General features: G+C 43.1%; 2 protein-coding genes across 6 annotated transcripts in view; one reads left to right on the top strand and one right to left on the bottom strand.

The window, feature by feature from the left end:
- Positions 1 to 25,250, top strand: part of CNTLN (centlein) — a 77,689-nt gene extending 52,439 nt beyond the window's left edge. For 3 of the 4 annotated variants that reach the window (XM_085845599.1, XM_085845597.1, XM_085845596.1), the window contains 6 exons: positions 173 to 310; positions 10,633 to 10,785; positions 12,340 to 12,510; positions 13,076 to 13,138; positions 19,697 to 19,813; positions 23,854 to 25,250. In XM_085845599.1, coding sequence (XP_085701725.1) covers positions 173 to 310; positions 10,633 to 10,785; positions 12,340 to 12,510; positions 13,076 to 13,138; positions 19,697 to 19,813; positions 23,854 to 23,955 — 744 coding nt within the window. In that variant the 3' untranslated portion in view covers positions 23,956 to 25,250. Of the gene's footprint in view, positions 1 to 172; positions 311 to 10,632; positions 10,786 to 12,339; positions 12,511 to 13,075; positions 13,139 to 16,281; positions 19,814 to 23,853 lie in introns of all 4 variants that reach the window. The other variant, XR_015049152.1, reaches the window with a different exon arrangement.
- Positions 13,809 to 26,344, bottom strand: part of CHAF1A (chromatin assembly factor 1 subunit A) — a 109,645-nt gene continuing 97,109 nt past the window's right edge. For both annotated transcript variants that reach the window (XM_085845593.1, XM_085845594.1), the window contains exon 15: positions 13,809 to 20,250. In XM_085845593.1, the coding sequence (XP_085701719.1) occupies positions 20,217 to 20,250 (34 nt within the window). In that variant the 3' untranslated portion in view covers positions 13,809 to 20,216. The remainder of the gene's footprint in view (positions 20,251 to 26,344) is intronic.

Genomic DNA, 26,344 nt, shown 5'->3' with positions numbered 1-26,344 from the left:
ATTTGGTGTGCTGAGCATTTTTTTCCAATTGGTAAACATGAAGTAATATGCTTTGGCATGGTTCGCTCCTGACTGGAGGAAAGTGTTCAGCACTTTGAGTCCTGCTGAGGCATCGTGGGTATTTGAAATGGGTCACTAAAGGCTATGATTTGGACTGTGCATGGTACGACAGGTGAAAGAACTTGTGGAGGAGAGGGCACATCAGAAAACCAAGCTCGAGAATATACAACGACGTCTTGCCATGACCAGCAGGGAGAATGTACTCCTCGAGAATGGATCGAGGGAGCTGCGGGTTCAGTTGCAAACCAAGGTGTGATAATTGCATGGCCGATTGGTTTTTCTGGCTGCGATTCCATGTTTTTCATGATTCGCCAGCAAGCGATAAAACTGGTCTGGCAGCTGAGGGGGTGTGTAGCATTGGGATTCTCATGTGAGTATGACTTGTTAATGTCATTTTGGCTGTGGAGGAACTCTGGGAAGAGTTTGAAACGGCAAAGGACTTACCTTGGTCGCCTTTCATGGTTGCTTTTTGCAGCTTCTTCAGCTGGAAGAGCATGGGAGGAGTGAAAATATATGTATATATATGTATGTATATACATATATGTATATATTTATATTTATTTATATATATATATATATATATATATATATATATATATATATATATATGTATATATTGTTACGGTTGATGAAATTTGCAAACCACCATTCAGGTCCCGTAGGTGAGATATCTCTGTAAGTACATGTGTAGTTAGCCCCAAACCCGTTGTTTAGAGGGAATAAATGTGATTCATTCGGGCTGCGCCCCTTTAAGATGGCCGTTTTTCTGTTCTATCTTTATTTTGAACCAACCACGTATAAAACCCCCATCACACAACAACCACAAACCGCAACACCACTTCACAACAACAACAACGCCAACAGCCGCGACCTTTACCTTCACAGCTCGCTCCCGCAAACATCGCATCACCGCCATGCCAAGCGTCACCGTGGCCAGGGACTGCCACTTTAGACCCTCCACCACCTTCGCCTCTCCTTCTGTGGCCATTTCCGTACCGCTTGTGGGCACCGAGCGTCAGGCTGTCCTGGACTCGTACAGGGCGCGCGCCGAGCCGCGGGTACAAAGTGCGGCCTTTCCGAGGAGAAGTCGGATCAGGAATGATACACGCCCACTTCTGATCCGTCCAATCGGCAAGCGCGGGGTGGTTTGGCCCCGCCTCCAGGCGCGTCGGAGTAGAATCGATATATGCAAATTCGAGGATCAGGGGAGATTCACGCCCCTTTTTCTCCGTCCAATGGGCGAGCGTGGCTCCACCTCCGAGCTCGTTCTGATCCAGAAATTTGCATATGGGATCTCCTACACCACTATAAAGCGCCGAGCATGGGGCGAATTCAGAGTTTTGGGCTCAGGCGAGTTGGAGAAGTGTGGCAGCGGGAGAGTTTTTCGGTAAAGGGAGTTGGAGAAGAGTCAAGGCGAGTTGGAGAAGTGTGGCAGCAGCAGCAGTCAAGTCGAGTCTGGAGGAGAGTCAGTTTGTCGGGGTTCAGAGTCTGTCGGGGAGCTGCAGAGAGGGGAAGCCGGGAGCGCGGTTGAGGTCGCAGTGGAGTCGCTCGTCGCGGGACCCAAGCAAGCCAGCTATCCTCTTTCCCCAGAGCATCAACAATTCCCCCCTTTTCCTCCCCGCGCTGAGATAGTGCGAAAAGGGGGCCCCGTTCCCACCCCATTCCAAGCAGTGCTAACGAAACCCGCGGAGGAGCACGGAGTCGGGGCACCGCCGCCACATTTGTGGCTCATCACAAGACGGGTAGGCTCCACCCGGTCTCGCGGCCCACAGGCCCGTCTGCCCCCTTTTCCTTGAGGGTGGCCCTTTTTTTTTTTGCTTTTGAGTATATGTGTTGTCGGCACCGTCTGTAAAGTAAAACTGTTTAAGTGTTGCCGTGTGCTCGCGTAGTCAGTAGTATCTCTGCATTGTTGTGTTTCTTTCATTGCAATTGCTTTTGGTGCATAATTGTTGTAATTGTATATGTGTGCTTTCCGTGTACCGTGGAATAAATGTGCCTCATGTTGAACTGTTTTCCCGTTTCGCTTCGTCTTTTCTTTAATTGAATCCCCATCTTACTTCACGTAAAGGGTTGGTAGTGGGCTTAATACGCCCGATAATTAATCGAACCGTCGAGGTCGACGATATAACACTGCTCGGTTATCCCGATAGTACGGAACGGGTCGCTTCAGTGGCCCGTGTCCGGAGTCGACCTGCAGCGAGGTGCGATCGCCCGGTCTACCCTCCGTGTGGGTACTTAGGTAGGTCGAATTTGGCGAACAACCCTATCCCACGCGGGGGGGCGATTGGCACGATCGTGGTGAGGCCGAAAGGCCCACCCGTGACTAGTTCCCGGCATTAGTCCGAGAGGGTCACGACAGAATTGTCCGTCCGGTGGGCGACGTGCCGCGATTAGAGTTACGTGGCCGCTCGCACGCCGGCGGGCGCGAATTCGCAACAATATATACAAATATATATATGTATATATATATATATATATATGTATATGTATGTATGTATGTATATATGTATATATATATATATATATATGTATATGTATGTATGTATATATGTATATATATGTATGTATGTATATGTGTATATATATATATATATATATATATATATATATATATATATATATATATATATATATATATATATGTATGTATTAGTCCAAGAGCATTAGGGTTTAACCTGGACATTTTTGGTAACAAGCTGATTTTTTCAGGAAAGGTCCAGGAATGTGTGTGAAATAACATACTAAAAGTCCTCATGAATCCTACTTGAGCGTTTTCCGCAATCCAAGATGGCGTCCAAAATGGCCGCCATTTCATGTTTTTCTCTTAACTTTGCAAGTAGGTTTCCCCAAAACGCACTTTAGATGTCTAAATATATGTTTTGAAGTACAAGGAACTCAATAGAATACATTATAAGAGATATAGAAGCACACAAGTGCCAATGCCATCACATGATTGCCATCACATGATTCTGCAATTTCTATAACACATCACAATTACAGTACTCTATAGCATGTTTACATATTGATACCTGTGAAGTTAAATTACGGATGAATCAACTCATTGTGGGGTGCCAGAATGTCTGGTAGGAATTGTATTGGGCAGAGAAAATCTCGCAAGGAAACCCGAGAGGAAAATGATGATGATAGTGGCTACTCCACAGAAATTCACTGCCATGTAATATGTGACTTGAAGACTAACTTATTTTGTTATCCCTAGATGTGCACTGCACTTGTACTGTCGCAGCCTGGTAATATATTTTATCTCCTATGACAACCAGGGATGACATCTCATAGCACTTTGTATCCAATGGAAAAGGCACTTTAAAATGTCTGCTATTATTAATAATGAATGTATACTAGCATATCACAATATAGGAATGACATGACACACACAAAAAAGGAACCTTTTATACAAATACAGCATACGTGTACCAATAGGAAGGAGTGTCATACACTCTCTGATTTCTATCATACTATAATTCTTTTCATCTGCATGAAACAAATAAAATGATTCAATACAATGTTTTAGGTGTAACGATAGACTACTCCACAGAAATTCCCTGTCAAGTGATATTACACAGTACTGTGTAGTACATGCATGAAGACACAAATTTTGATCATGCATTTAGTCTGGGTACCAAAAATAATAGTTTTACTTCCTTAATGATAACGGAATGTTTCAAATAGAACTCACCTCATGGTAGACATCAACTGCATCTTGTTGGTAAAAAAGGTTAGCACCAAGTTTTCAATTTCCGAGCTTTAGGTGACGAAAATGGACCATATGGCAAATTTATGTCGCCCTGTCTGTTTAGCATCAAACTGATGGTACAATGTTTCCCTCGTAATGTCATAAGCGATTAAGGGCACACTTCTAGACTTTAACATTCAAATTGATTTGAATACTGTATGCACAGCAACCACATTTATATTTGAAATGTTTGTTGAATATTTTCAGGATGAAATATCACAGTTAATTAATTAATGATAAATATTTAAACAATTTTGAGATAAAATTGTTAATGACGGCCATTTTGGACACCATTTTGGATTTTTGGAAGAGCTCAAACAGTTTTATTGGTACTTGCGTGCTTCAACATCTCTTAAAATGTATTCTATCGAGTTCCTTATACTTCAAAACATATATTTAGACATTTAAAGTGTGTTTTGGGGAAACCTACTTGCAAAGTTATGACAAAAAACAGTAAATATGGCGGCCATTTTGGATGCCATTTTGGATTTTTGGAAGAACTCAAGAGGTCTTATTGGTACTTGCATGCTTCAGCATCTCTTAAGATGTATTCTAATGAGTTCCTCATACTTCAAAACATGTAGACATTTAAAGTGTGTTTTGGGGAAACCTGCTTGCAAAGTTATGAGAAAAACAGAAGAGGCGGCCATTTTGGACGCCATCTTGGATTGCGGAAAACGCTCAAGGAGGATTTATGAGGACTTTTAGTATGTTATTCTAGACATATTCCCGGACCTATCCTGAAAAAATCAGCTTGTTACCAAAAATGTCCAGGTTAGGGCCTATTTTGACCTAATGCTCTTGGACTATATGTATGTATGTATGTATGTATGTATGTATGTATGTATGTATATATATATATATATATATATATATATATATATATATATATATATATATATATATATATATATATATATGTATGTATATATTTCTGTATGTATATATTTCTGTATATGTATGTATGTGTATATATATATTGTTGTGGTTACCAAATTCGCAAACCACCATTCAGGTCCCTTAGGTGAGGTATCTCGGCAAGTATATGTGTAGTTAGGCCCAAACCCGTTGTCTAGTGGGAATACATGTCATTTATGCGAGCTGCGACTCTTCAGGATAGCCGTTTTTCTTTTACTATCTTTATTTTGGACCAACCGCCATGATTACCACCACAACCACAACATCAACCACCAACCACAACGCCGCTTCACCACAACCGCCACGACCTTCACGTCACACCTCGCAACCGTAGCATCGCCACCGTTCTTGCCCCGCTGTGGGTACCGGTGTTGGACTCGTGCAGGGCGCACGTTGAACAGCGTGTACAAAATCACGGATTTTGTGCTTCAAAAACGGATCAAAAACGACACACGCCCACTTTTTGCCGTCCAATCGGTGAGCGAGGGGCGATTTGGCCCCGCCTCCAGAACGATCGATATATGCAAATTTGTGGATCAAAAAGCCTTCACGCCCACTTTTTCTCGGGCCAATGGGGAGCGAGGTGAAAGGTCAAAGGGAGGGGTCAAAGGCGAAGCTACGGGGGATAAAAGGACCGTGTTCGTCAGTCAGAGTGTGTGGAAGTCTGGAGCCCGAAGCCTGCAGTAGCTGGAGAAGCTGAAGAGAGTCGAACGAGGAGAGCCCAAAGAAGAGTCCAGGGTGGAGAGTCCAGAGGCGGAGAGGCGGCAGCGGCGAAGGCAGACGAGGGGGTGCTCGCGACGGTGCCGGGAGCTGCACGCCCGAGGAAGGCCGGCAGCGCGACCTGGCCGAGGTGGAGACGCACACCAGGGATAATAAAGATCCTCTATACCCCGAGCATCAGCAACCCCCTCCTGTTTCCCCCCGCGCTGAGATAGTGCGACCAAGGGGGCCCCTTTCCCACCCCCTGCCAGACACTGTCCGCGAGGCCCGCGGAGTGAGGCGCCATCGCCACTCCGCGTCTCATCACCAGACGGGTAGGCGCGACCCGGTCTCGGCCTCAGGCCCGCCTCATCCTTGAGGGTATTTCTTTTCCTTGGTTTTGGGTATGTGTTGTCGGCGCCGTCTGTGAAGTAGAATTGTATAAGTGTTGCCGTGTGCTCGGTAGTCGGTATTAGCTCTGCTTTGTGTTTTCGCTTTTATATTTGCTTTTTGTGTAAATGGAATTGTGTTTTTTCTGTGTGCTTTTGGTGGAATTGAACATGTGTGCTTCCCGTGTGCCGCGAATAAATGTGCTTTATTATTGAACTGTTCTCCCGCTTCGCTTCGTCTTTTTCTCCCATTGAATCCTCATCTTGCTTCACGTAAAGGGTTGGTAGTGGGCTGAATACGCCCGATAATTAATCGAACCGTCGAGGTCGACGATAACACCGCTCGGTTATTCTGATAGTACGGAACGGGTCGCTTAAGTGGCCCGTGTCCGAAGTCGACCTGCGGCGAGGTGCGATCGCCCGGTCTACCCTCCACGTGGGTACTTAGGTAGGTCAAATTTGGCGAGCAACCCTATCCCACGCGGGGGCTGATTGGCTCGATCGCGGTGAGACCGAAAGGTCCACCCGTGACTGGTTCCCGGCGTTAGTCCGAGAGGGTCACGACTGGATTGGGCGACGTGCCGCGATTCGAGTTACGTGGCCGTCAGCACGCCGGCGGGCGCGAATACCGCAACAATATATATAAATATATAAATATATATATATATATATATATATATATATATATATATATATATATATATATATATATATATATATATATATGTATGTGTGTGTGTGTGTGTGTGTGTGTGTGTGTATATATATGTATATATATGTATATATATATATATATATATATATATATATATATATATATATATATATATATATATATATATATATATATATATATATATATATATATATATATATATATATATATATATATATATATATATATATATATATATATATATATATATATATATATATATATATATATATATATATATGTGTGTGTGTGTGTGTGTGTATATATGTGTATATATACTGGTTTGTTTTTGGACTATGTCGTGAATGTATGGATGGTCAGACCATTGAGGGATTGCCTTCACCCCGTTGGTTTGACAGTTGACCCGACTGTTCAATTGTAATGTGAAATAAGATTATATGTCCACCATTTTGTGAAGACAACAGTACGCATTGGCCTCAGGCTTCAGGCCTCTAGTGTCAACCCATAATGGGCCAGTGCAATTGAAATTATCCGAGCTCTTTCACCACGATGTATTATACAGTCGTGGTGAAAAATATTGGCACCTTTCCACTTTTTTTCAAATAATGCACTATTTCTTCCAGAAAATTGTTGAAATTAAAAAATCGTTTGGTATCCACAAATCTATTTCTTTGGTTTGCAATGGAACAAAACAAAAGCTGAAAAGGATTAAATCTAAGCTTGTTCCACACAGAAATCCTAAAATGACCTGAACAATATTATTGGCATCTTTTAGAAGTTGTTGGAAATAATTAGATTTCAAGCAGGTGATTCTCCTTCGCATGCATTACCTTTGTATGACGGAGGATGCCTAGATTGGATGGCTGGTCGGATAGCCTTGAGGTACGTCCAGAGTAAACACTTGTGTACCACATCTTCCTTGTATGTCATCCAGGTAACTGTACATTTGACCGTCATGTAATTTAACCGTTTTAAATTGTACTTAAGGACTTCTGACTTTCTGTACATTTGAAGACAAATATGTGTCTTCTATCATGAAAGAATATTTCTCATCCAAACTCTCTCTTCCTCTTATGTGGTGACTTCAATTGTCATCACGCCAGTTGGCTAGGTATGGGTACCTCTCTCACCTGCCATGGCACCTCAGCAAAAGCTTTCTGCGACTCGTTAGAACTGACTCAATCGGTCAACTTCCCGACCCGGATCTCAACCAATGGTACTCCATCTCTTCTGGATCTGATTTTGACAAATTTCCCTGGCAATATCTGCTGCTCTTCCTTCGCTCCAATCGGTTCTTCTGGCCACGACCTTGTTAAAGTGGACATCTCTCTGGCTGTTATCAGAGAACCACCTCACCGCCGTCGAGTCTGGCATTTCACTCAAGCCGACTGGCACGGTCTCCAAGCAGCCATTAAACTTATGGACTGGTCTCCTATCGCTACTTTCTCAAGCATCAACTCATCCTGGGAATTCTTTCAAAGAAATTTGCTCTTCCTCATGCACAGATTTATCCCCTTTCGTGTTCAGTTGTTCTACCCTTCCTCCTGCCCTTAGTTTACTGAAGCTTGTGGCGAGGCAGTTGTCCTGAATCATCTTGCCTTTGCCTCGTGGAAAGCAAACCCAACTGAGGGCAATCTCAGTTCCTTCCATAAAGCTCGGAAGAAGTGTGTATCTACCCTCAGGAGAGCCAGAAACCAACATCTTTCTCATCTCAAGTCTGAACTCTCAAACCTCTCTCCCTCCTCAAAATCCTGGTGGTGTTTTATCAAATCTGTTTCTGGTGTATGTTCCCCCTCCATCCTCTCCCTTACCTCAAATGGCCGCACTGCTGAGACCTCACGTTGAAAAGCTGAATGTCTAAATTCGGTGTTTGCAGCTAAATCTTGTCCTAAACCCATCACTATCTCTACCCACTTTACCCAGTTGCACCCAACTGTCCCTGGACTCTGTATCTTTTTCTTCTGACAAAGTGGAGATCTTGCTTTCAAACCTCGAGTCAGATTCTGCAACCAGTCCAGACGGCATCAGCCCACGTGTCCTCAAAGCTTGCTCTTCTGCTCTTCTGCTCTTGCTCACCCTCTCTCTGTTCTATTCACCCTCTCATTTGCCAAGGTTATCTGCCATCTGCTTGGAAATCTGCTAACATCACTGCCCCTGCATAAAAAATGTGCAAAAACAGATCCCTGTAACTACAGACCAATCGGCCTTCTTCCAATCATCAGCAAGGTTATGGAATCCATCATCGCTTCAGACATGAAATCCTTCCTCTTCTCCAATGGCTTGATTTCCAATCATCAATTTGGTTTCAGACCAGGTCACTCTATCCTGGATATGCTGCTTCTGCTCTCCCATCAATGGATAGAGGTCCTCAATGCCAGACAGGAAATCCGAGCTGTATCCCTGGACATATCACGTGCTTTTGACACAGTCTGGCACCCTGCACTACTCACCAAACTCTCTTCCCATGGTATTCAAGGCCATCTCCGCTCATGGCTCGCAGACTTCCTCTCCTGTCGCAGTCAACGTGTGGCCCTAAATGGAGTTCTTTCATCCCCTCTTCCTGTGCAGGCTGGAGTTCCTCAAGGTAGCGTTCTGGGCCCTGTTCTTTTTCTGGTTTTCATCAATGATCTCTCCGACTCTCTGGAAAATCCTGTATTTCTCTTTGCCGACGACTCCACCCTCTGCCGTACCATCTGTCATCCCTCAGACCGGCAAGCAGCAGCTTCTTCGCTCACTGCAGATCTGGATAAAATCACAAACTGGTCCAACACGTGGAACACATCTTTCAATCCAGACAAATCTCACACTCTCACTATGTCTCTTCGAAAGGACCGTTTAGAAACCCCCCCCCCCCCCAATCCACTTCTCAACAATCCTCTGGAAGAAGTCTTTTCTTTCAAGCTTCTGGGTCTCACTATCTGCCATGACCTTTCCTGGGAAAGTCACATTTCCAACCTCACCTCAAAAGCCAGTCGCCGAATGGGAATCCTCTGTCGTGCAAAGTCCTTCCTCGGCCCTCTTGAGCTCCTGACCACTTACAAAGCTTTTGTCCGTAGCCTGATGGAGTACTGCTCCTGCCCTCTGGGCTGGTGCTCCTGCCTCCCATCTTTCTCGGCTTCACGCTGTCGAAACCAGGGCATTTAAGATCATCGGCATCTCCCGCAATGAAGCTGAGTCTTTGGGCCTCTCACTCAATCACCGCAGGTTGGTCGGTGGTCTCTGTCTTCTACCGACTCCTCTCCAGCCTTGCCCCCTGCTCTCTCTGCGATTTGTCCCCACCACATTTCCACAGGGCGCTCAAGGTCCGCCAACAACCCCCTTCTGGTAAAACTGCCAAAATCACAAATCACTGCTCATCTTCACTCTTTCATTCCTCTTTTTTTCCCACCTTTGGAATAAACTTCCTCACTCTATTCTTTCCCATTCTTCCCTCCAGGCTTTCAAAACAGCGGTTCACCACCACCTCTTATCATCCCCCATCCAAATCCTCGATCTTTTCTACCCCCGATAATCCACCCAAGCCCACTTCCTTCAATTCCCCTGCTTTCCTTCCTGAAAGTCCCTGTAATGTCCATCTTCTCTTCGCCATGTTCCCCGTCCCATCCCCATCCCTCTCCCTTCCACAGTTCACCTCATGTGTCTGTTCCCCACTGTTTTGTCCCTTCCACTCCCGCCCCTCTTGTCTCATGCCACCTTGCTGTGAGTTGTGTGTTAGCTCTCATACGAGCCTCGACCAAGGTATACAAAAAAAAAGGTACCTTTTGATTCTAACACATGGAGAGGAAAGAATAGTAATGGAGGTAATGTGTGTTGATACTACAAATTATATATATTTGAAGTTTCTAATAAACCACACTCCAACCCATAATTATAACAGCTTTGCAGGTGTAGGTTTTTGTACGTACTTTCGGTTTTGGCCAGAGTTTTCAAGGCTGAATACATCGTGTGAAAATCCAGAAAGGTTGTCTGTTGTTTTTTTAATTGGCTCTCCTGGTCATAAATTAATAACGTTAACTCAAGACACAATCCAAATAGTACCTTGACCTTTGAAACACCTTGGATGACTTGCTGTTCGGATTGTCGGTAACCCTTGGAAATCCTACATGGTGTGTTTGTCGTTTGCCCCGCTCCATGTGCAGGAGCAACAGGTTCATGCCCTAGAAAAGGGGATGCAACAAGCCGAGCGCACGGCCGGGGAATTGCACGCTGCTGCGCGTAGCGAGATGCACGCCCTTGCCGGGAAGAGCGAGCAGGCCCAGGCCTGTGTGGCAGAGTTCAAATCCATTGTACGGGTGAGCATTCTTTCCATACTTGCAATGCAATCTCTACCTGTAATTTCAGGTGTGTGTGTGTGTGTGTGTGTGTGTGTGTGTGTGTGTGTGTGTGTGTGTGTGTGTGTGTGTGTGTGTGTGTGTGTGTGTGTGTGTGTGTGTGTGTGTGTGTGTGTGTGTGTGTGTGTGTGTGACCGCTGTTTCTCGACAACCTCTGGTCCGATCTAATTGAAACTTGCCAGGTATATTGCTGGGGCCCTATAGATGTGCCTTTTTCAAGGTTTGATATTAATCGGACAAGTGGTTTCCAAGTTCTGGCCATTTATTTACCAAACCAATGACAGGACACGTTGCGTGGGCGTGGGCGATGGGGAAGGGAAGCTCAGTTGCGTTCCCCATTATGGGTTACAACTTCCGGATAGTGATGTATTCTATTTCTCGATTTCTTATGCGCATTTATAGATAAACACAATGCCCCAAGTTATGATCGTTTTCATATTAGACGGTGCGTAAATTTCGGTAACATCAGAGTGAGCTGGTGTGCTCCCAACCAGTAAGTAATTTTTTTTTCTCTCTTCTCTTCTTGTTTTTCCTTGCGATGACATTGCGAAAAGGCAAAATACGTTGGCGCTAATTGAATATTTGGGCATTAAAACTAAATTGCGAATAATATGTGAACTTCCGGGCCACGCACGTACAGGCACGCGAGAGTGAAGAAATGGCCTGTGTGGTTGTTGTTTGTTGTTCGCGGTTTGAATATTTTTTTTTTACGGGCATGTACTTGTAGGAAATGATTTACCGTTTCAAAATCCAGGCCGTTCCTTCTGAAAGTTTTATATAAAACACTTTTTTCGAGGTGGTTTTATTTTTTTTAAATCAAATCTGAGAATTCCGGAAGACTCGAGCGGTAAACACTTGTGGAGCACATCTTGCTGATACCAGGCCATTGATACTTGGTTTGCTGATTTGATAAAGTACGAAGTGGGTGAAGCTTTCTTTTACGAGGTTAAAAAGTGATCAACGCTGTTACTCTGATGATGAAGCAAAACTGAGCACACGTTGATTCATCCTCATGTTATAATGTAATTTCCATGTAAGTATCTCAGTTCAATTCCCAGCAGTAGGTGTTTTCCTCAGTGATAACAGGGTAGATGCCATGTTTTTGATTGAATCTTTAACAAGTGCAGGTGTCTGGGGGGGGGGAGGGAAGGGGGAGACTTGTAACCACTATAATACAAGCCAAATCACATCACCCGTTCAAATTTATGTGAAGTGAACATATGGATTTGGAATCTCATTTTACAGACCAAGCACGACAATTCTAACTTCCTCTCTGAAGGTTGGTTGATTGAATTGCACTTTTATTGAATCTCAAAACAGACTGAAAATTTTCTCACCCGCTCCAATGTTCAATTAATACTGCTATCTTCTGCTGTCTTTAAACACGATTTGAGGATGTCAATCCAGGGTCTTCACCCTGAGCGAACACCTGTCCTTGCAAATTTCCAGTTCTCATGCATTGCACATGAGAGCCCACAGGTTTTGCAGACTATCCACCCCTCCCCTGGAGTGCAGGTACTGGCCAGCGAGTTGCAGCAACAGGTGAATGAGGTACGAGCGGCGTTGCTGCATCGGGAACAGCGTGATGCAAACGTATCTGTGGCTGTAAGCCAGGCAAAGATCCTTGCCGCCTCAATCCTCAACCTCTCTGAAAGCGAGCTCTCTGAAATCATGGATGCAAATCAGGTTTGGCTTCTGAATTCCTTTTTAAACAAGTAAAAATGGAAGATGTGTACATTTCAGACTGTTTGCACACCTTCCTTTGGTAATCGAACATTGCAACTCACCAAAGGTTCCCTGGTTGTGATAAGCAGACAGTGCCACATGCGTGTTGTCATATCCTCATGTCATAAGCATAATGTGCTGGCGACGTGGTTTGCTCCTCTCCTGATTTTAATTTTTATCCATTCCATTGTCAATTTATCACTCGTGCATTCTGGCTGCAATAATACAACTTGAGGAACACTGCGATTGATCACATTCTCAATGTGGGGTTTTGCACCAGCTCAGCCTGTTGGTGTTCTCATCTGAACTCTTGGCTGCTGCTGGGAAGGCACGTTCAAACCACACGTACCAGACATTTATCCATTGTCTACAGTCCTTGTGCTTTGTTTTTTAGTCCACTGATGTCTGCTCTTTATCCTGGAAGTAATACTTGTCCTCCATGAGCTTTGGATCACTCCTAAATAGCATTTTAAGCAAAGCACCCCCCACTCAGCTGAACACTAATTGACCATCACACTGTTGACAGATGGCTGAGACTTGTGAGGATGAGGTGTGGATGCAGCAACTGGACATTATTCTTGACAGTCAGGTGAGATTGTCTCATTTAGACTGTTCTGTAATTCTCATTAGCTCATCTGCGTAAGACGAGAATTAAAATTGCTAAGCAATGGACAAAATGCATCTTGTAGTAATGTTTGCATTAGGGCTGGCAGGATGGCTGAGAGGTATGCACACTCACCTCCAAGCTGTCTTGCCTGGGCTTGATTCTCAGCCAGGCTCTCAACTGTCATGCCAGTGTTTCACAGACAGGGTGATTCATCAATTGGTGTGCCGTCCCATCTTCCGGCATTCGTTGGTGGACGTTAAAGATCTCCACAGTGTCCTTCGTGAAGAGTAGGCGAGCTATCACAGGCACCATAGCCAAATGACAAATTTCTGCCACCTTCAATTGGACATCAGGCCTGGCCAGCTTGTTTGTGAGAAAGAAAAAAAAAAGTTCCCCCATTGACCCCACAATAAGGGGCCTTTGTTGAAGGAAAATTTAGGTTTTTGTTGATGTAGTTGTGTTTGTAGCAGCAGAATCTCACAATGATTTGGTGCTGCTGCATCAAAGTTTAAGCAAAGCAAGATGACATTGTCTTGGATCAACATTCTCAGCCTCAATACCATTAAGCTATTAAATTGCAATGTTGTGCATCAACCCCAGATTGTGTTGGAAAAAAAAAATCATTAACATTCACATAGCAAAATTGCCAATATCTCATTACAAGGGAAAGTCACCTTTTATTAACAGCATCAAAAATAAAACCATTCATAATGTTGTACAGTGTTCAATGACAATCAATCAGAAAAGTAAAAGCTTCAACTTTTTCACCACTTTGTGGTTCAGACTGTGCACAATTGAACTGTCAGGATAGTGTGTGTAACCATTTAAAGTTTTACTTCTCTCGAACAATTTTATTGCATAACACAAACAACAACAATACAAAGGTTGTTAAAGGAGGGGAAAACTATATGGTAATAATAACAATAAGAAGAAATGTTTGCTTTTTTCTCTGTCTACCTGCGAGTGGTTGAGTTTTATCAAGACGATCCCTCACAGCTTCATTTTGAAGCAATACTTGTCTGGATTTTTTTTTTTTTTTTTTTTTTTGTTACACATTCGAGGCTCATGGAACATCGAGTACAGTTCACGGATCAGGACCGAACAGACAAAAACGGGATACAAAACATGCATGGGGTGGACAAGATGGATACAGAAGGTAACTCCAAGGAGGGAAAAACTGGGAAATTGGAAGGAAGAGGGATTTGGGTGGGGTTAATGAGGGTAAAAAAAGATCATGGTTTTGGATTTGGGATGATCTGAGATAGTGAAGACTGAGAGGGAAGAGTCAGATAAAAGAGGATGTGGAAGTTGATTTCACAGGGAGGGGGGGGGGGAGTACAGAAAGAACAGAGGGTGTAAGACAAGAGAGGAGGTGGTGAAAGACAGAGACCACCTGACCTGTCTACAATGGTCAAGTGGTAGGCCCATAGACTCAGCTTCATCACGGAAGATTCCATAATCTTAAAGGCCTTTGATTCCGCGGCATCAATCTGAGCAAGATGTGAGATAGGGGAGCCAGCTCAGAGTGGAGAGAAGTCCTCCAACAAGCCTTTGATGAAGTCCTTTAAGTGGCTAGTTTAGGTGTGCCAAGGAAGGGCTTTGTATGCCAGAGGATGCCCAGTCAGCAGCTGGCTTTGAGGCCAACTTTGAAATGTGGTTTATCCAAGAAAGATCATGGCTGATTGTGTGACCCAGGAGTTTGAATGACAGAAATCCTCTTGAGGAAGTTCAAAGAAAGTCGATAGGAGGGTTTACCTGATGGTCCTTTCAGAGAGATAGTGAGAGCGTGAGATTTGTCAGGGCTGAAAGACATATTCCAAGTGTTTGACCATCTTGGGATTTTTTTTTCAAGGTCTGAAGAGAGGGAACAGGCTGCAGCCTGCTTGTCTAAATGATGAGGGATGTTACAGCAGAGGTTTAGGACTGGGCCCAGAAAACTGCCTTGGGGCACTCGAGCCTTGACAAGGAAAGGATTCTGTTGAGTCCTACACATTGGCTCTGAGAGTAAAGGAAGTCAGCCATGTGTGGAGTTGGTCTTGGATGCCATATGCAGACATGTTGCAGAGTAAAGCGGGATGCCAAAATGTATCTGAAGCACGAGATATGTCCAGAGAGATGGCCGTGATATGTCAGACATTGAGGGCCTCCATCCATTGTTGGGTGAGTAGAAGCATCATGTCTAAAGTAGAGTTACCTGATGTGAGTACAAATTGGTGATCTGAGATGAGGTTGTTGGAGAAAAGGAACGATTTCATGTCAACTGCGACGATGGATCCATGATCTTGCTGATGATTGAAAATAAGCTAATACGTCTGTAGTGAAAGGGGATTGGTTTTTTCACCTTTTTATGTCGTGCAGTTATGTTGGTGGATTTCCAAGCAGATGGAACATGACCTAGTGCAAATGGCAGGGTAAAAAATGGAGAGGGGATGTGCAATAGCAGAACAGGTTTTTAGGAGATGTGAGCTGATGCCTTTCCAATCCAGTTGCAGAGTCGAGGGTTGACAGAACCTTCTCAGGTGAAGAGAGTCCAGGAGCAGTTGGGTTCGATAAGGAAGGATGGGTACCAAGAGTAGGGGGACACATTATTTGGAAGCAAACACAGAATTGAGGCATTCAGCCTTCTCACGAGTGCAGTCGGCTGTGCTGACATTTGAGGAGGGAAGGGATGGAAGGGGAGCAGACTCTGGAGACAGACTTCATAAGGCACCACCAGGTTTTGGAGGAGGGAGATAAGGTTGAAAGTTCTTTTTTGGGGTTGGACAGATGTTTTTTTTTTTTAGCTCTCCTGAATGTGGACACTTGTGGACTTTGTGGAACGCACTGAGATAGTCTTTGGTCAGATTTGCCTTCCAGGAAGAGAACGCAAGCTGTTTCAGAGCAACTGCCTCACCCCAGGATTAAATTCTTTTTCTTGTTAAGATGGTTCATGATAGCATGAGTTTTACTGATGCTGGATTTAATTTAATTTTTCTACTCTTGGTATGTGGGGTGGTAGGATAGGCCAGAGGTACGCACACTCACTTCTAATTAGCTGTCAAGCCTGGGATCAAATCCCAACCTTGTTATAAACATCATGTATTTCACAGGCAGGGTGATTCATCAATGTGTGTGCCGTCCCTCAGATGGACATTAAACGGGAGTCCCGTTTGCTAGCACTTTTCATTGGTGGATATTAAAGATCTATCGGTGTCCTTCGTGAAGAGTAGCAGCCACAGTGAAAAAATTCCTAATTCCTGCTCTCTCGGCAAGTACCCTGCATCGAAGCGGCAACCCGTCCATGATCGCAACCCTGAGCCATTGAAACTGCATCGGCAGCTGCGTGCATCGAACAGCATGAGGACGATCAACAAAACACGATTTTCAAAAATGCAAAGTACTCTGGCAAAGCGAATGCAACATTTGGAATGCGTCACAGCAAACATGTCATCAACAACTGGGTGGTTGGACATATTCCACCGAACCTCTCCACGACAATCGGCAAAACACATTGCTTTTAAATGCAGATTGGACCGGCGAGGCAAAATGGTATTTTCCAGTTGTTAATGAAATATACCTCTGTCTCTTCTGTCACTGCTCAGCAATTGTATGATGGCTCTAACTTGTCGCTTTTTCTGGTGCTTTTGTACTGACCTAACCTGACTGACTCGTCTTTAAATGAAAGACACACACAAGCTACATATACTGTATATCAGACGTGGGGAACATTTCCTCGCCCGAGGGTCGTAACAGCAATTGTTAAGCTTGGTGTGGGCTGGTTATATGCTTAGTGATTTGTCAGTAATTTAAACAGCACATATGCAGATAAGTAATGTAACTAATCATTGACGGATTGAAAAGCACGGCACTTCAGTTAACTTTCTGCTTCTTAACGCTCGCCATTTGCTGAGTGCCGGCGATATCTCGCCGACTCTTCGTGAAGGACACTTCAGTTTAACGTCTAACAGAGGGATGATAAACATTGATGAATGACCCTGCCTGTGAAACATCGTGATGAGTTCATTGCTGAGTCATGATTCAAGCCCCAGCTCGACAGGGTGAGAGGAGAGTGTGCATCGCTCCACGTTATCCTGCAAGCCCTTCCTACATCACAGCTACGTAATGCACTGAACAAAATATCACCACGTGGGCCAGATCAAAACATACCAGAGATTCCCCATACCGACTGTACATACTGCATGTGAATTTGTGTTGAGTTCTGACATCAAACTTTATATACTGCAGATTGTGTAACATGAGATGTTTCTTCCTTTTTTTGTGCTGAAGGTGACTTTAGCTATTTACAAAAACTTCACTTTCCCAAGTACTTTCTATTAAACACCAATTCAATGTCTGGTGCCTTTGCTTCTCCAGTGATTCGCAAGCAATTGCATCTTAATTTCAAAGTACTAAGACCCGTAATTGACTTTGTAAACTATTTCCTGTCTTCATGCGTGTGAAGATGGCATAGAGCTACCTTTTGAACACAAAATGAACAATGGTCTGTTTTTCATTCAAAGGTGGCTTGTAAATGAAAAGCTAACTTGAAGAAGCTATCAGTCTAATTTTTTGAAAGTATTGAAAAATAAAATGAGGCTCATCAAGAACAAATTTCAGAGTGAAGATAGTTTTTGATGTTTGCTGTTGGAATTGGCCCCCAGGGCTCCAAATACCACCAAGAGCCAGGTTCACATGTGAAAAGGAAACACTGAATAGCAATTGGGAGTTAAGAGGGAAGGAAAGATTGTCTGTTGGGATCAGCGTGGGGGAAAGAGGGTGACACGAGACGGTTCCTTCAAGCTTCATGCTGTGTTTGTCTCGTCTAACAGGTGTGCTTCATTGTTGTCAGCTCCATGACATGCCTTAGGGCTTAGATACTGCAAATAAAGATAATGGTTTGGAGTCGGTCCCTGTGAGAGAAAGAGATGGAGAGTCATTGTCATTTGGTGGATGGTACACAAAAAGATTGGTGGTTGTGGATAGGTATACACAACCAGTTATTCCAGAGAGCATGTGGACAGTGGAGGCATAGAATTCTTGATTGGGATTGGTGTGAAGTCTGTCAAAAACAATAGAGCAGAGCCTGTGAACAGCATGAAGGAATTGCAGAAATCCTGTGAGAGGAAGCTTTCCCAAAGGCATATGTCCAGAGCTGCAACAGTCACCCAAATAGAAAGATTGGTGGTTTTGGAACGGAGACTCAATATTGGTGGACCACGCTGGAGGTGTCAAATGAGTCAGCACTTCTCTTCCGAATCCCAAGCTCTGCAAAATGACTGACACTGTGAGCATGCTGAAAGGAAGGGTGATCAAAATAATCTTATAGTTGCCAGGATGTCATACGGCCCTTCTCGGGGTGACTGGGGAAGTTACTTTGGAATTTGCTATTTACAATTTCCTAAACTTGCCTCACTAGGTATCGCAGCAGCACAAAATGTTATTCTCAATTTAAAATGATGAAGATAGGAGGGAGAAATAACAAATTGGCACAGGTCCAGCATATCTTAACTTTTGCAGCAATATTGTAGTTTGATCACAAAGTGTATGTTTGGGGGAAATAAAATGATGCCTGCCTTGAATGGCAAAAGAACAAGAACAACACTATGTCGAGTGCATTCCTTCACCAAGCTGAACAATTTATGTTTTGTATCCCACTGAAAGGCAGATCTGCATCTGTACCGAAAACAAGATGCGTCGCAAGTTGGTGCTTGCAGTTTTGCCACGTGTGCTCGTGGACCGACGCTCGGTCCTTGTTTTCTTTTTGCGTCAAACCTTCACTGGAAGTTCCCTGAATCTTTGGTTTTATTTAAATCTGTGAATTTGTTCTCAAGTTATAGAACGTCAGAGACAAACACGGCTCCTTTTATAATATAGATGTTATATTTTGAACACCGTTTGGAAAAGAACCTACACTTTAGCAGAACTTTGGTACCGATTCAACCCTGTCGTGCAGGTGCAGAGGGGAATTATTTTTTTATTTTTAATTTTAAAAAAACTGCCTGCCTGGCCATCTAACAAAATTGAAAATCATTCCAAACAGGAAACTTGCTGTTTTTAATGTCAAAGGACACAAACAACAGGCACAAAGAACTATTGTAGCATGTTAAATAAGGCAGTGTGTAAAACTGCATCAACGGTGGTAAACTTTTTTTTTCTTTTGTACGACCATCAGTCTCAACGTCAATTGCATTATATACTTGAACACTGTGCGGGGTAAGGTGTTCTACGAACTTTCTAATTGCTTTTGTGTTCATTGCACTTAAAAATGATTCACACTGATTAAACTGACTTCCAATATGCAATTGTTTCACATTACCGAACCGAGTTAGTTCGTTATTTATTAACCCGTGCCCTCTTCCCTTCAGAATTGTCACTCGTGTCTCAACCAATTGCTGAACTTCACCTTTCCTTTCAAAAAGTGAAGTTGTGGAAAAAGGAATTGAATTTTACGAAATGATGTACCATTCATATGTTGTGGGTTTGGAAGGAGGCAACGATGAATTTTTAAACTGCAACAAAATTCCACCAACCTAACCAATTTTGCCAAAATGATTTTCACAGCCACCCTTTTCAGTCGCGTTACAGCAGCACTTGCGGGAGAAGCGACAAGAACGAGCGCGGCTCGCTTCTCAACTGCAACAGCAAGACGCTACACCACAGCACAAGCGGCAACCTCCTGTGAGCAGCCAAGAGTGAATTCAAAATCATTTAATTTATTGAATGTTTAACCTGTGGTGGGTATAATAAAAAAAAATTCGATATACTTAGCTAATTACTACACACATAACAGACAGAGTATACTCCACATAATGAGAAACTCCAGATTTTGTATACAACAAAAAAGTAAAACAAGGAGATACACATTTAAGTGTGTGGTCAACCACTATCCGACCAACAGCTCAAGACAATCCAGGCCTTTCGGTCAGTTATAGAAATGTACATTTTGGAGTGGTACTCGGCACTCAAATGCTGTGTGGGGTTGGAGGAAAGGGTGAAGTAGGAGGTTTCCATTGCAATGCTTGCACAGGGAAAGGGAGGATGGATAAAGTGTGTTGACACAGCAAAATCCAGTCAACTCCCATCATGGACTCGAGTTTGGGCTGCCACTCTGTTTCCTGCAAAATGAAGAGATTTGACTTCAACGCAAGTTATACAGACGGTGAAAAGGAAAGTAATCCCATATTTTCCAATGCACGAGGGTGGGTTAAAACGTAATGCCTCCTCTACCTGTTTTGGATAAAAATAAAAGATGTTTGGATGAAACAGACACTAACATCAATCTTTATTCTACCATGGTGCATGGTTATTTCTCAATATAATCACCACGTAAGCCCTTGTACAGATTTGGACAGAAACTAATCGATTTAGCCGACGAGGATGTGAACTGCCGGGGAAAGTGGTGCAGCTGACATTTCTCGTATTACTCCTACAACAGAGCAAAAAGGGTGAATCCTCGCCAACATTACTTTCAGATTCATACCATATGTTATTAGTGGGGCAACTTAGCATAACAATTGTGCATGTTGTAAGGAAAGCACCAAATTTGGCACACTAGTCACCCATCATATTATGAACAGATTTGAATATTGGGCCATCCCAAAATTTTTGATGGCAGTGGAAAATGGCTGCCACAGCCATCAGCGGCTGAATTTGAGATGGCCCAATATCCAAATCTGTTCATAATATGATAGGCTACGAGTCTGCCAAAATTTGGTGCTTTCCTCACAAAATGCACAATTGTTATGCTATATTTAGCTAAGTTGCCCCACTATGTGAGAACAGTCGTGCTTTTCACACGACGAGTTCAAATTTAAAAGGTTTAATCACAGTGGCTAAAGACATTTACATGATAAGCCTCAATTTTTATTCATTCAAAGGTTAAAAACATTTCATATGTTGAGTTCAAGAGGAGCATCATTAAAAAAAAAAAAATCAGATTGACTGGAATTAGGGGGGGAAGGGGGTGGGGGGAGAATTCTAAACGAGGACAATCGTCTCAGTACATCAGAAGTCTTAACTTGTGTGACGTCAACAATATGAAAAAGTTTTGTCGACCTTGGAGTAGTGTAGCCAAATGGTATTCACCAAGAGGAATTGTTTTTAATTTTCACGAGTGCAGTGAAGTCAAGAAAGCTAAGATGCCCCGGTAACAAAGGCCTTAATCTTTATAACTCATGGTCTTATAATTAGAAACAAAAGCTTTTATCAAGACAAGTGTACCAGCTAACTAAACTAATGAGGACAGTTCAAGTGTACTTTTTATTGTGGAATATGTTAAAATAAATGAAAGAGAATACGTCATTGCTGAAACGAGCAAGTTTTCTGTGCCACCATGGGATACCGAATGGGGTCAGGATCGAGGCAGAAAAAAAAACACGCCATTGGCATATTCTGTCATCAAGCTGGGAGCAACAATTTACATTTATTTCCACATCTGATGCAACTTAAATACTCGAATGACAGCAAGGTGCTCTGTTTGAAACAATTTGTTTGATACATTCCATGGCCAAAAGTATATGGACACCTGCTCGTCCAACATCTCATTCCAAAATCATGGGCATCAATATGGAGTTTGTTCCCCTTTGGGCATTAATATGGAGTTGGTTTCCTCTTTGCTGCTATAACAGCCTCCACTCTTCTGGGAAGACTTTCCACGAGATGTTGGAACATTGCTGCGGGGATTTGATTCCATTCAGCCAAAAGAACATGAGTGAGGTCGGGCAATGATGTTGGGCGATTAGGTCTGGCTTGCAGTCGGCGTTCCAATTCATCCCCCAAACGTGTTCGATGGGGTTGAGATCAGGGCTCTGTGCAGGCCAGTCAAGTTCTTCCACACCGATCTCGACAAATCATTTCTGGATGGACCTCGCTTTGTGCAAGGGGGTATTGTCATGCTGAAACAGGAAAGGACCTTCCCCAAACTGTTGCCACAAAGTTGGAAGCACAGAATCGTCTGGAATGTCATTGTATGCTGTACCATTAACATTTCCCTTTAGTGGAAGTAAGAGGCCGAACCTGAACCATGACAAACAGCCTCAGACCATTATTCCTCCTCCACCAAACTTTACAATTGGCACTACGCATTCGGGCAGGTAGCTTTCTCCTCGCATCCGCCAAACCCAGTTTAGTCCGTCGGACTGCTAGATGGTGAAGCGTGTTTCATCACTCCAGAGAACGCGTTTCCATTGCTCCAGAGTCCAATGGCAGTGAATTTTACACCACTTCAGCCGACGCTTGGCATGGCGCATGGTGATCTTAGTCTTGTGTGCGGCTGCTCGGCAATGGAAGCCCATTTCATGAAACTCTTGATGAAAAATACTTGTGCTGATGTTGCTTCCAGAGTCAGTGCGGAAAACCTTAGTGAGTGTTGCAACTGATGACAGACGATTTCTTCACGCTATGCACTTCAGCATGAGGCAGTCCCGTTCTATGATATTGTGTGGCCTACCACTTCGTGGCTGAGCTGTTGTTTGTCCGAGACGTTTCCACTTCACAATAACAGCACTTACAGTTGACTGGGGCAGCTCTTGCAGGGCAGAAATTTAATGAACTGACTTGTTGGAAAGGAAAGGTCAATCCTATGACAGTGTCACATTGAAAGTCACTGAGCTCTTCAGTCGGGCCCATTCCACTGTCAAAGTTTTTATCTATGGAGATTGCATGGCTGTGTGCTTGTTTTTATACACCTGTCAGCAATGGTTGTGGCTAAAATAGCTGAATCCTCCAATTGGAAGGGGTGTCTGCATACTTTTGGCCATGCAGTGCATGTGTAGCTTTTTGATGCCTCGGGACTGTAATAAAAATTTATATTGGTGTCAAAGCCAATGAGCAATTGCAAATTAATAATAGGATTGTCCAATTGAGGAAGGTATTCAAGTGGTAATAACAGAAGTGAAAGCATTCTGGGTAAAATCAAGATGATGCTGAATGACAGTTGTGCATGCTGTGGAACAAAGGTGCACATTCAGTTCCTTTTTCAGTTGAACATGAAACCAGCTGAAATTCACAGGAGACTGTATAATTTGGTGATTTGTTATCTTTCACATAGTTTTAATGGTTGTGCATTAATGAGAGATGTTGAAAATTATCTGTGTCTGACAGCAAGTGATAAATGATCAGGAATGCAGATTCATATCCATGAATTTAGATATCATTGATAGAACTGTGGAAACCTGGCCATTCTCATTTAAAAATTAAGGTGTGGGGAGGGGGTAACGAATGGACCCCAATGTTCGAAACATTCTTCGTCTCCACCATGACCAATAAAAGTCAAGCTTCAGTCATCAGCTGAGCCTGATGTTGGCTTCGTGGTTAGGGTGGTGGCTTGAGATCCTAGGGTCCTGAGTTCAAGCCCCATTGGCCGCTGAATTAATACACCAGGAGGTTGACTCAGCCTGTCATCCTTCCGAGGTCGGCAAAATGAGCACCAGTGTACTGGTAAGGGGGACACTGCATCAGCGGCATAGCCATGTCCCAACCAATGATGCAACCAGCAGCCACAGGCTGCACTTGATAGAGAGAGAGAGAGTCATCAGCTGGAAAGCTTATATGTAGGAGATTACTTATTTTTGGTTTCTTGAAGAGAGAATAGTCTTTTGAGACTTCAGATCAATTAATGTGAAATTTATTGAATGTGGGAAAACAATCACGACTACCACAACGACCTTTTTCACAATGAAGTGACCTCTGTGGTGTTTGTACCCCCCACCCCCCAACAGAAGTCAGGGGCCAAATCTTCCTGGATTCATCAGGGCAGCGCAGTCACGGTCAGAGTGCCGATCGGTCCCCATGGACTGGGCCATTCCCCATCATCTCTCTAACTCTGTCATGGCCCTGACTTTGAGGGTAGGGCTACGCCATCCTGGATGTGGGGGATCTTTGGGTCACTCCGAGGAGATAAATCGGCTGTCTCCGTGCCCGAGCTTATTCAAGAGAACTGTCCAGGGCTATACTACTACTACAACTTCAACAACGAAGTGCCAAATACACGGACAGTAACCAGGCATGCTATTTTGAACCATGATAATACTCATCTTCATGCCCAATAATACTCATCTTCATGTGATGGTGATTCATGATAATACTCATCTTCATGTGATGGTGACTACTCCAGTGGAGATGGGATGAAAATTCCAAAAATATATAAATTGTCAATCGACACTCATCATTTTCATCTTTGGATCACTCAAAATGTTGACTGGCATTTATAAATCTATGAAGACGTAGTGCATCAAGGGTACATGATGCACATCCATCCCAAAGATTACACAGATGGAAACGAAGCACAACAACATTGATGGGTCAAGTGCATATGTACAGCAATGGAGTACCTTGAGAAATAGCTGTTTCATTTGCTTCCATGCACTTTTTGATTTCACATAAAAAAAGTCCGACATCAACCAAGAACGACCTTTGTTGCAGTTCTGCTTGATGAGCAATAAAGTGATGTGCAGTACACTCTGATAAAAGCATGAAATTTTCTGCAGTATCTTTAAATACTCTGCTATTTATTTTCAGATGTTGGAGCAATCTTGGATTTGACCTCTGACCTCTGCCAACAACAATTTGCTGTGAGCACTATGTATCATGTTCATAAATCCCCAAATAATACATCTTTTATACAACTGTTTCTCTGTGTCCTGCAGATGTCTATGGATCAGTTTCAAAATTGAAGTTTGATCTGTTTTAAATATTAAGGTCAGTGACCTCTTCCATTGCCGATTTGCATTTGTCTGCACCCTGAATCATACCATGTATGTCAAAATGAAAAAATAAATTTGTAAGTTCTGGTGTAGTACTGGCCCACAGACTTTATATTGTACATAATGATGTGGACTGTAGAAGAGATACCACATGTTTATCATGATGATGGTGCTGAGCGGTCAATGACCTCTGCATGTTAATGTGATTTATTATTATTTTTTTTTTGAGAAAATTGCCTTCCTCGAACTCGGATTTCAATGTTTACTCTGCCTGAACCCACTGTGGAATTTTGGTTTTTTTGTTGTTTAAAAAAAAAATCAAAAAAAAAAATCAATCCATCCTTGAAGATCTATTTTCTCTTGCATGCAATTGGAAACTGGAGAGCAAATTAAAGGTCCCATGACACTCAAAAGTTTCTGGTTATTTATATATTAACTTGACCTTCCGAGTGAAGAAATCACCCATGTTTCTTTTTTAAAATCAACAATGGATAACTATACCAATATTTCGAACATTTGTAGTGCTTTTCACAACTTGCTATGCCCAGCCCCTCAAAAAATTGGAGTTCAGCGAACCGCAGGTCACGTGACCGTTGAGGTCATCTCCAGAACGCGACTCGTTCAGAGTGGATTGATTAGACGTCATGCGCCGTATAAAGTAAGTACAAATGCATTGTGCACATGTGTTTGCTATCTCACTGATCGTCTTAATTCCTGTGATTGTTTCGCGGAAAAGAAATTCTGCTTCTGAGCCGTGTATGCACAACAATCACGAGGCAATTATTTATCCCTTTACTACCTTGTCGTAGTCGTGTACAAATCCAATACATGTATGCACGATAAAGGGCTATTCCATGTCCACAAAATATTAAATGTGACTGTTGAACCTTTCCATTAAAAAAGAAACTTAGAGGGACATACAAGTAAAATACTAAAGATTAATATTGCATCATTTCAAGGCGCAAGGAGACAATTTTAAAATCAAACTGTGAAAAACCTGCACCCACATTTTGCAGCTTATTGAATTGTTCGTTGAAACCAGCCTGCTGGGATAGGTACGATTCCACATACATGCAAGCCAGGTATGGCTGCACTCGACATACAGGGGTTTATTCCAAAGTGAAGGTACTGCTTCCATTGGCTTGCTATTCATTAACATTTAGCCAAAATGCTGTAATAAATGAACAGGGAAAAATATGTTGGCACAACTCGGAAAGACATTCATCTGTCCAATTACACGGCCTCAAAGCCTCGGGACTCTTTCGCATTGACTTATACATTGTGTGCATGCTAATACAAGTTACTTGTCAACTCAAGAGTCTAGACTAGACCGATAAATCCATCGTCCGTCCGACTAGTCCGATAAATCTGACGTGCTGTAGCTTTCTTTTATGATGCTCTTTTCTTCATTGTTTTCTACTGGCGCTACACGACGACAGTAGGAATAAAATAAATAAAAATGCAACAGAACGTCAGATTTATCGGACTACTCCAGACAATTGTGTTG

Source organism: Eptatretus burgeri, chromosome 11, assembly GCF_056783735.1.
Source record: "Eptatretus burgeri isolate ZD-2024b chromosome 11, Ebu_testis_v1, whole genome shotgun sequence".
Classification (NCBI taxonomy): domain Eukaryota; kingdom Metazoa; phylum Chordata; class Myxini; order Myxiniformes; family Myxinidae; genus Eptatretus; species Eptatretus burgeri.
Note: the sequence above shows the minus strand (reverse complement) of the source record. Positions and strands in the feature narration are given on the sequence as shown.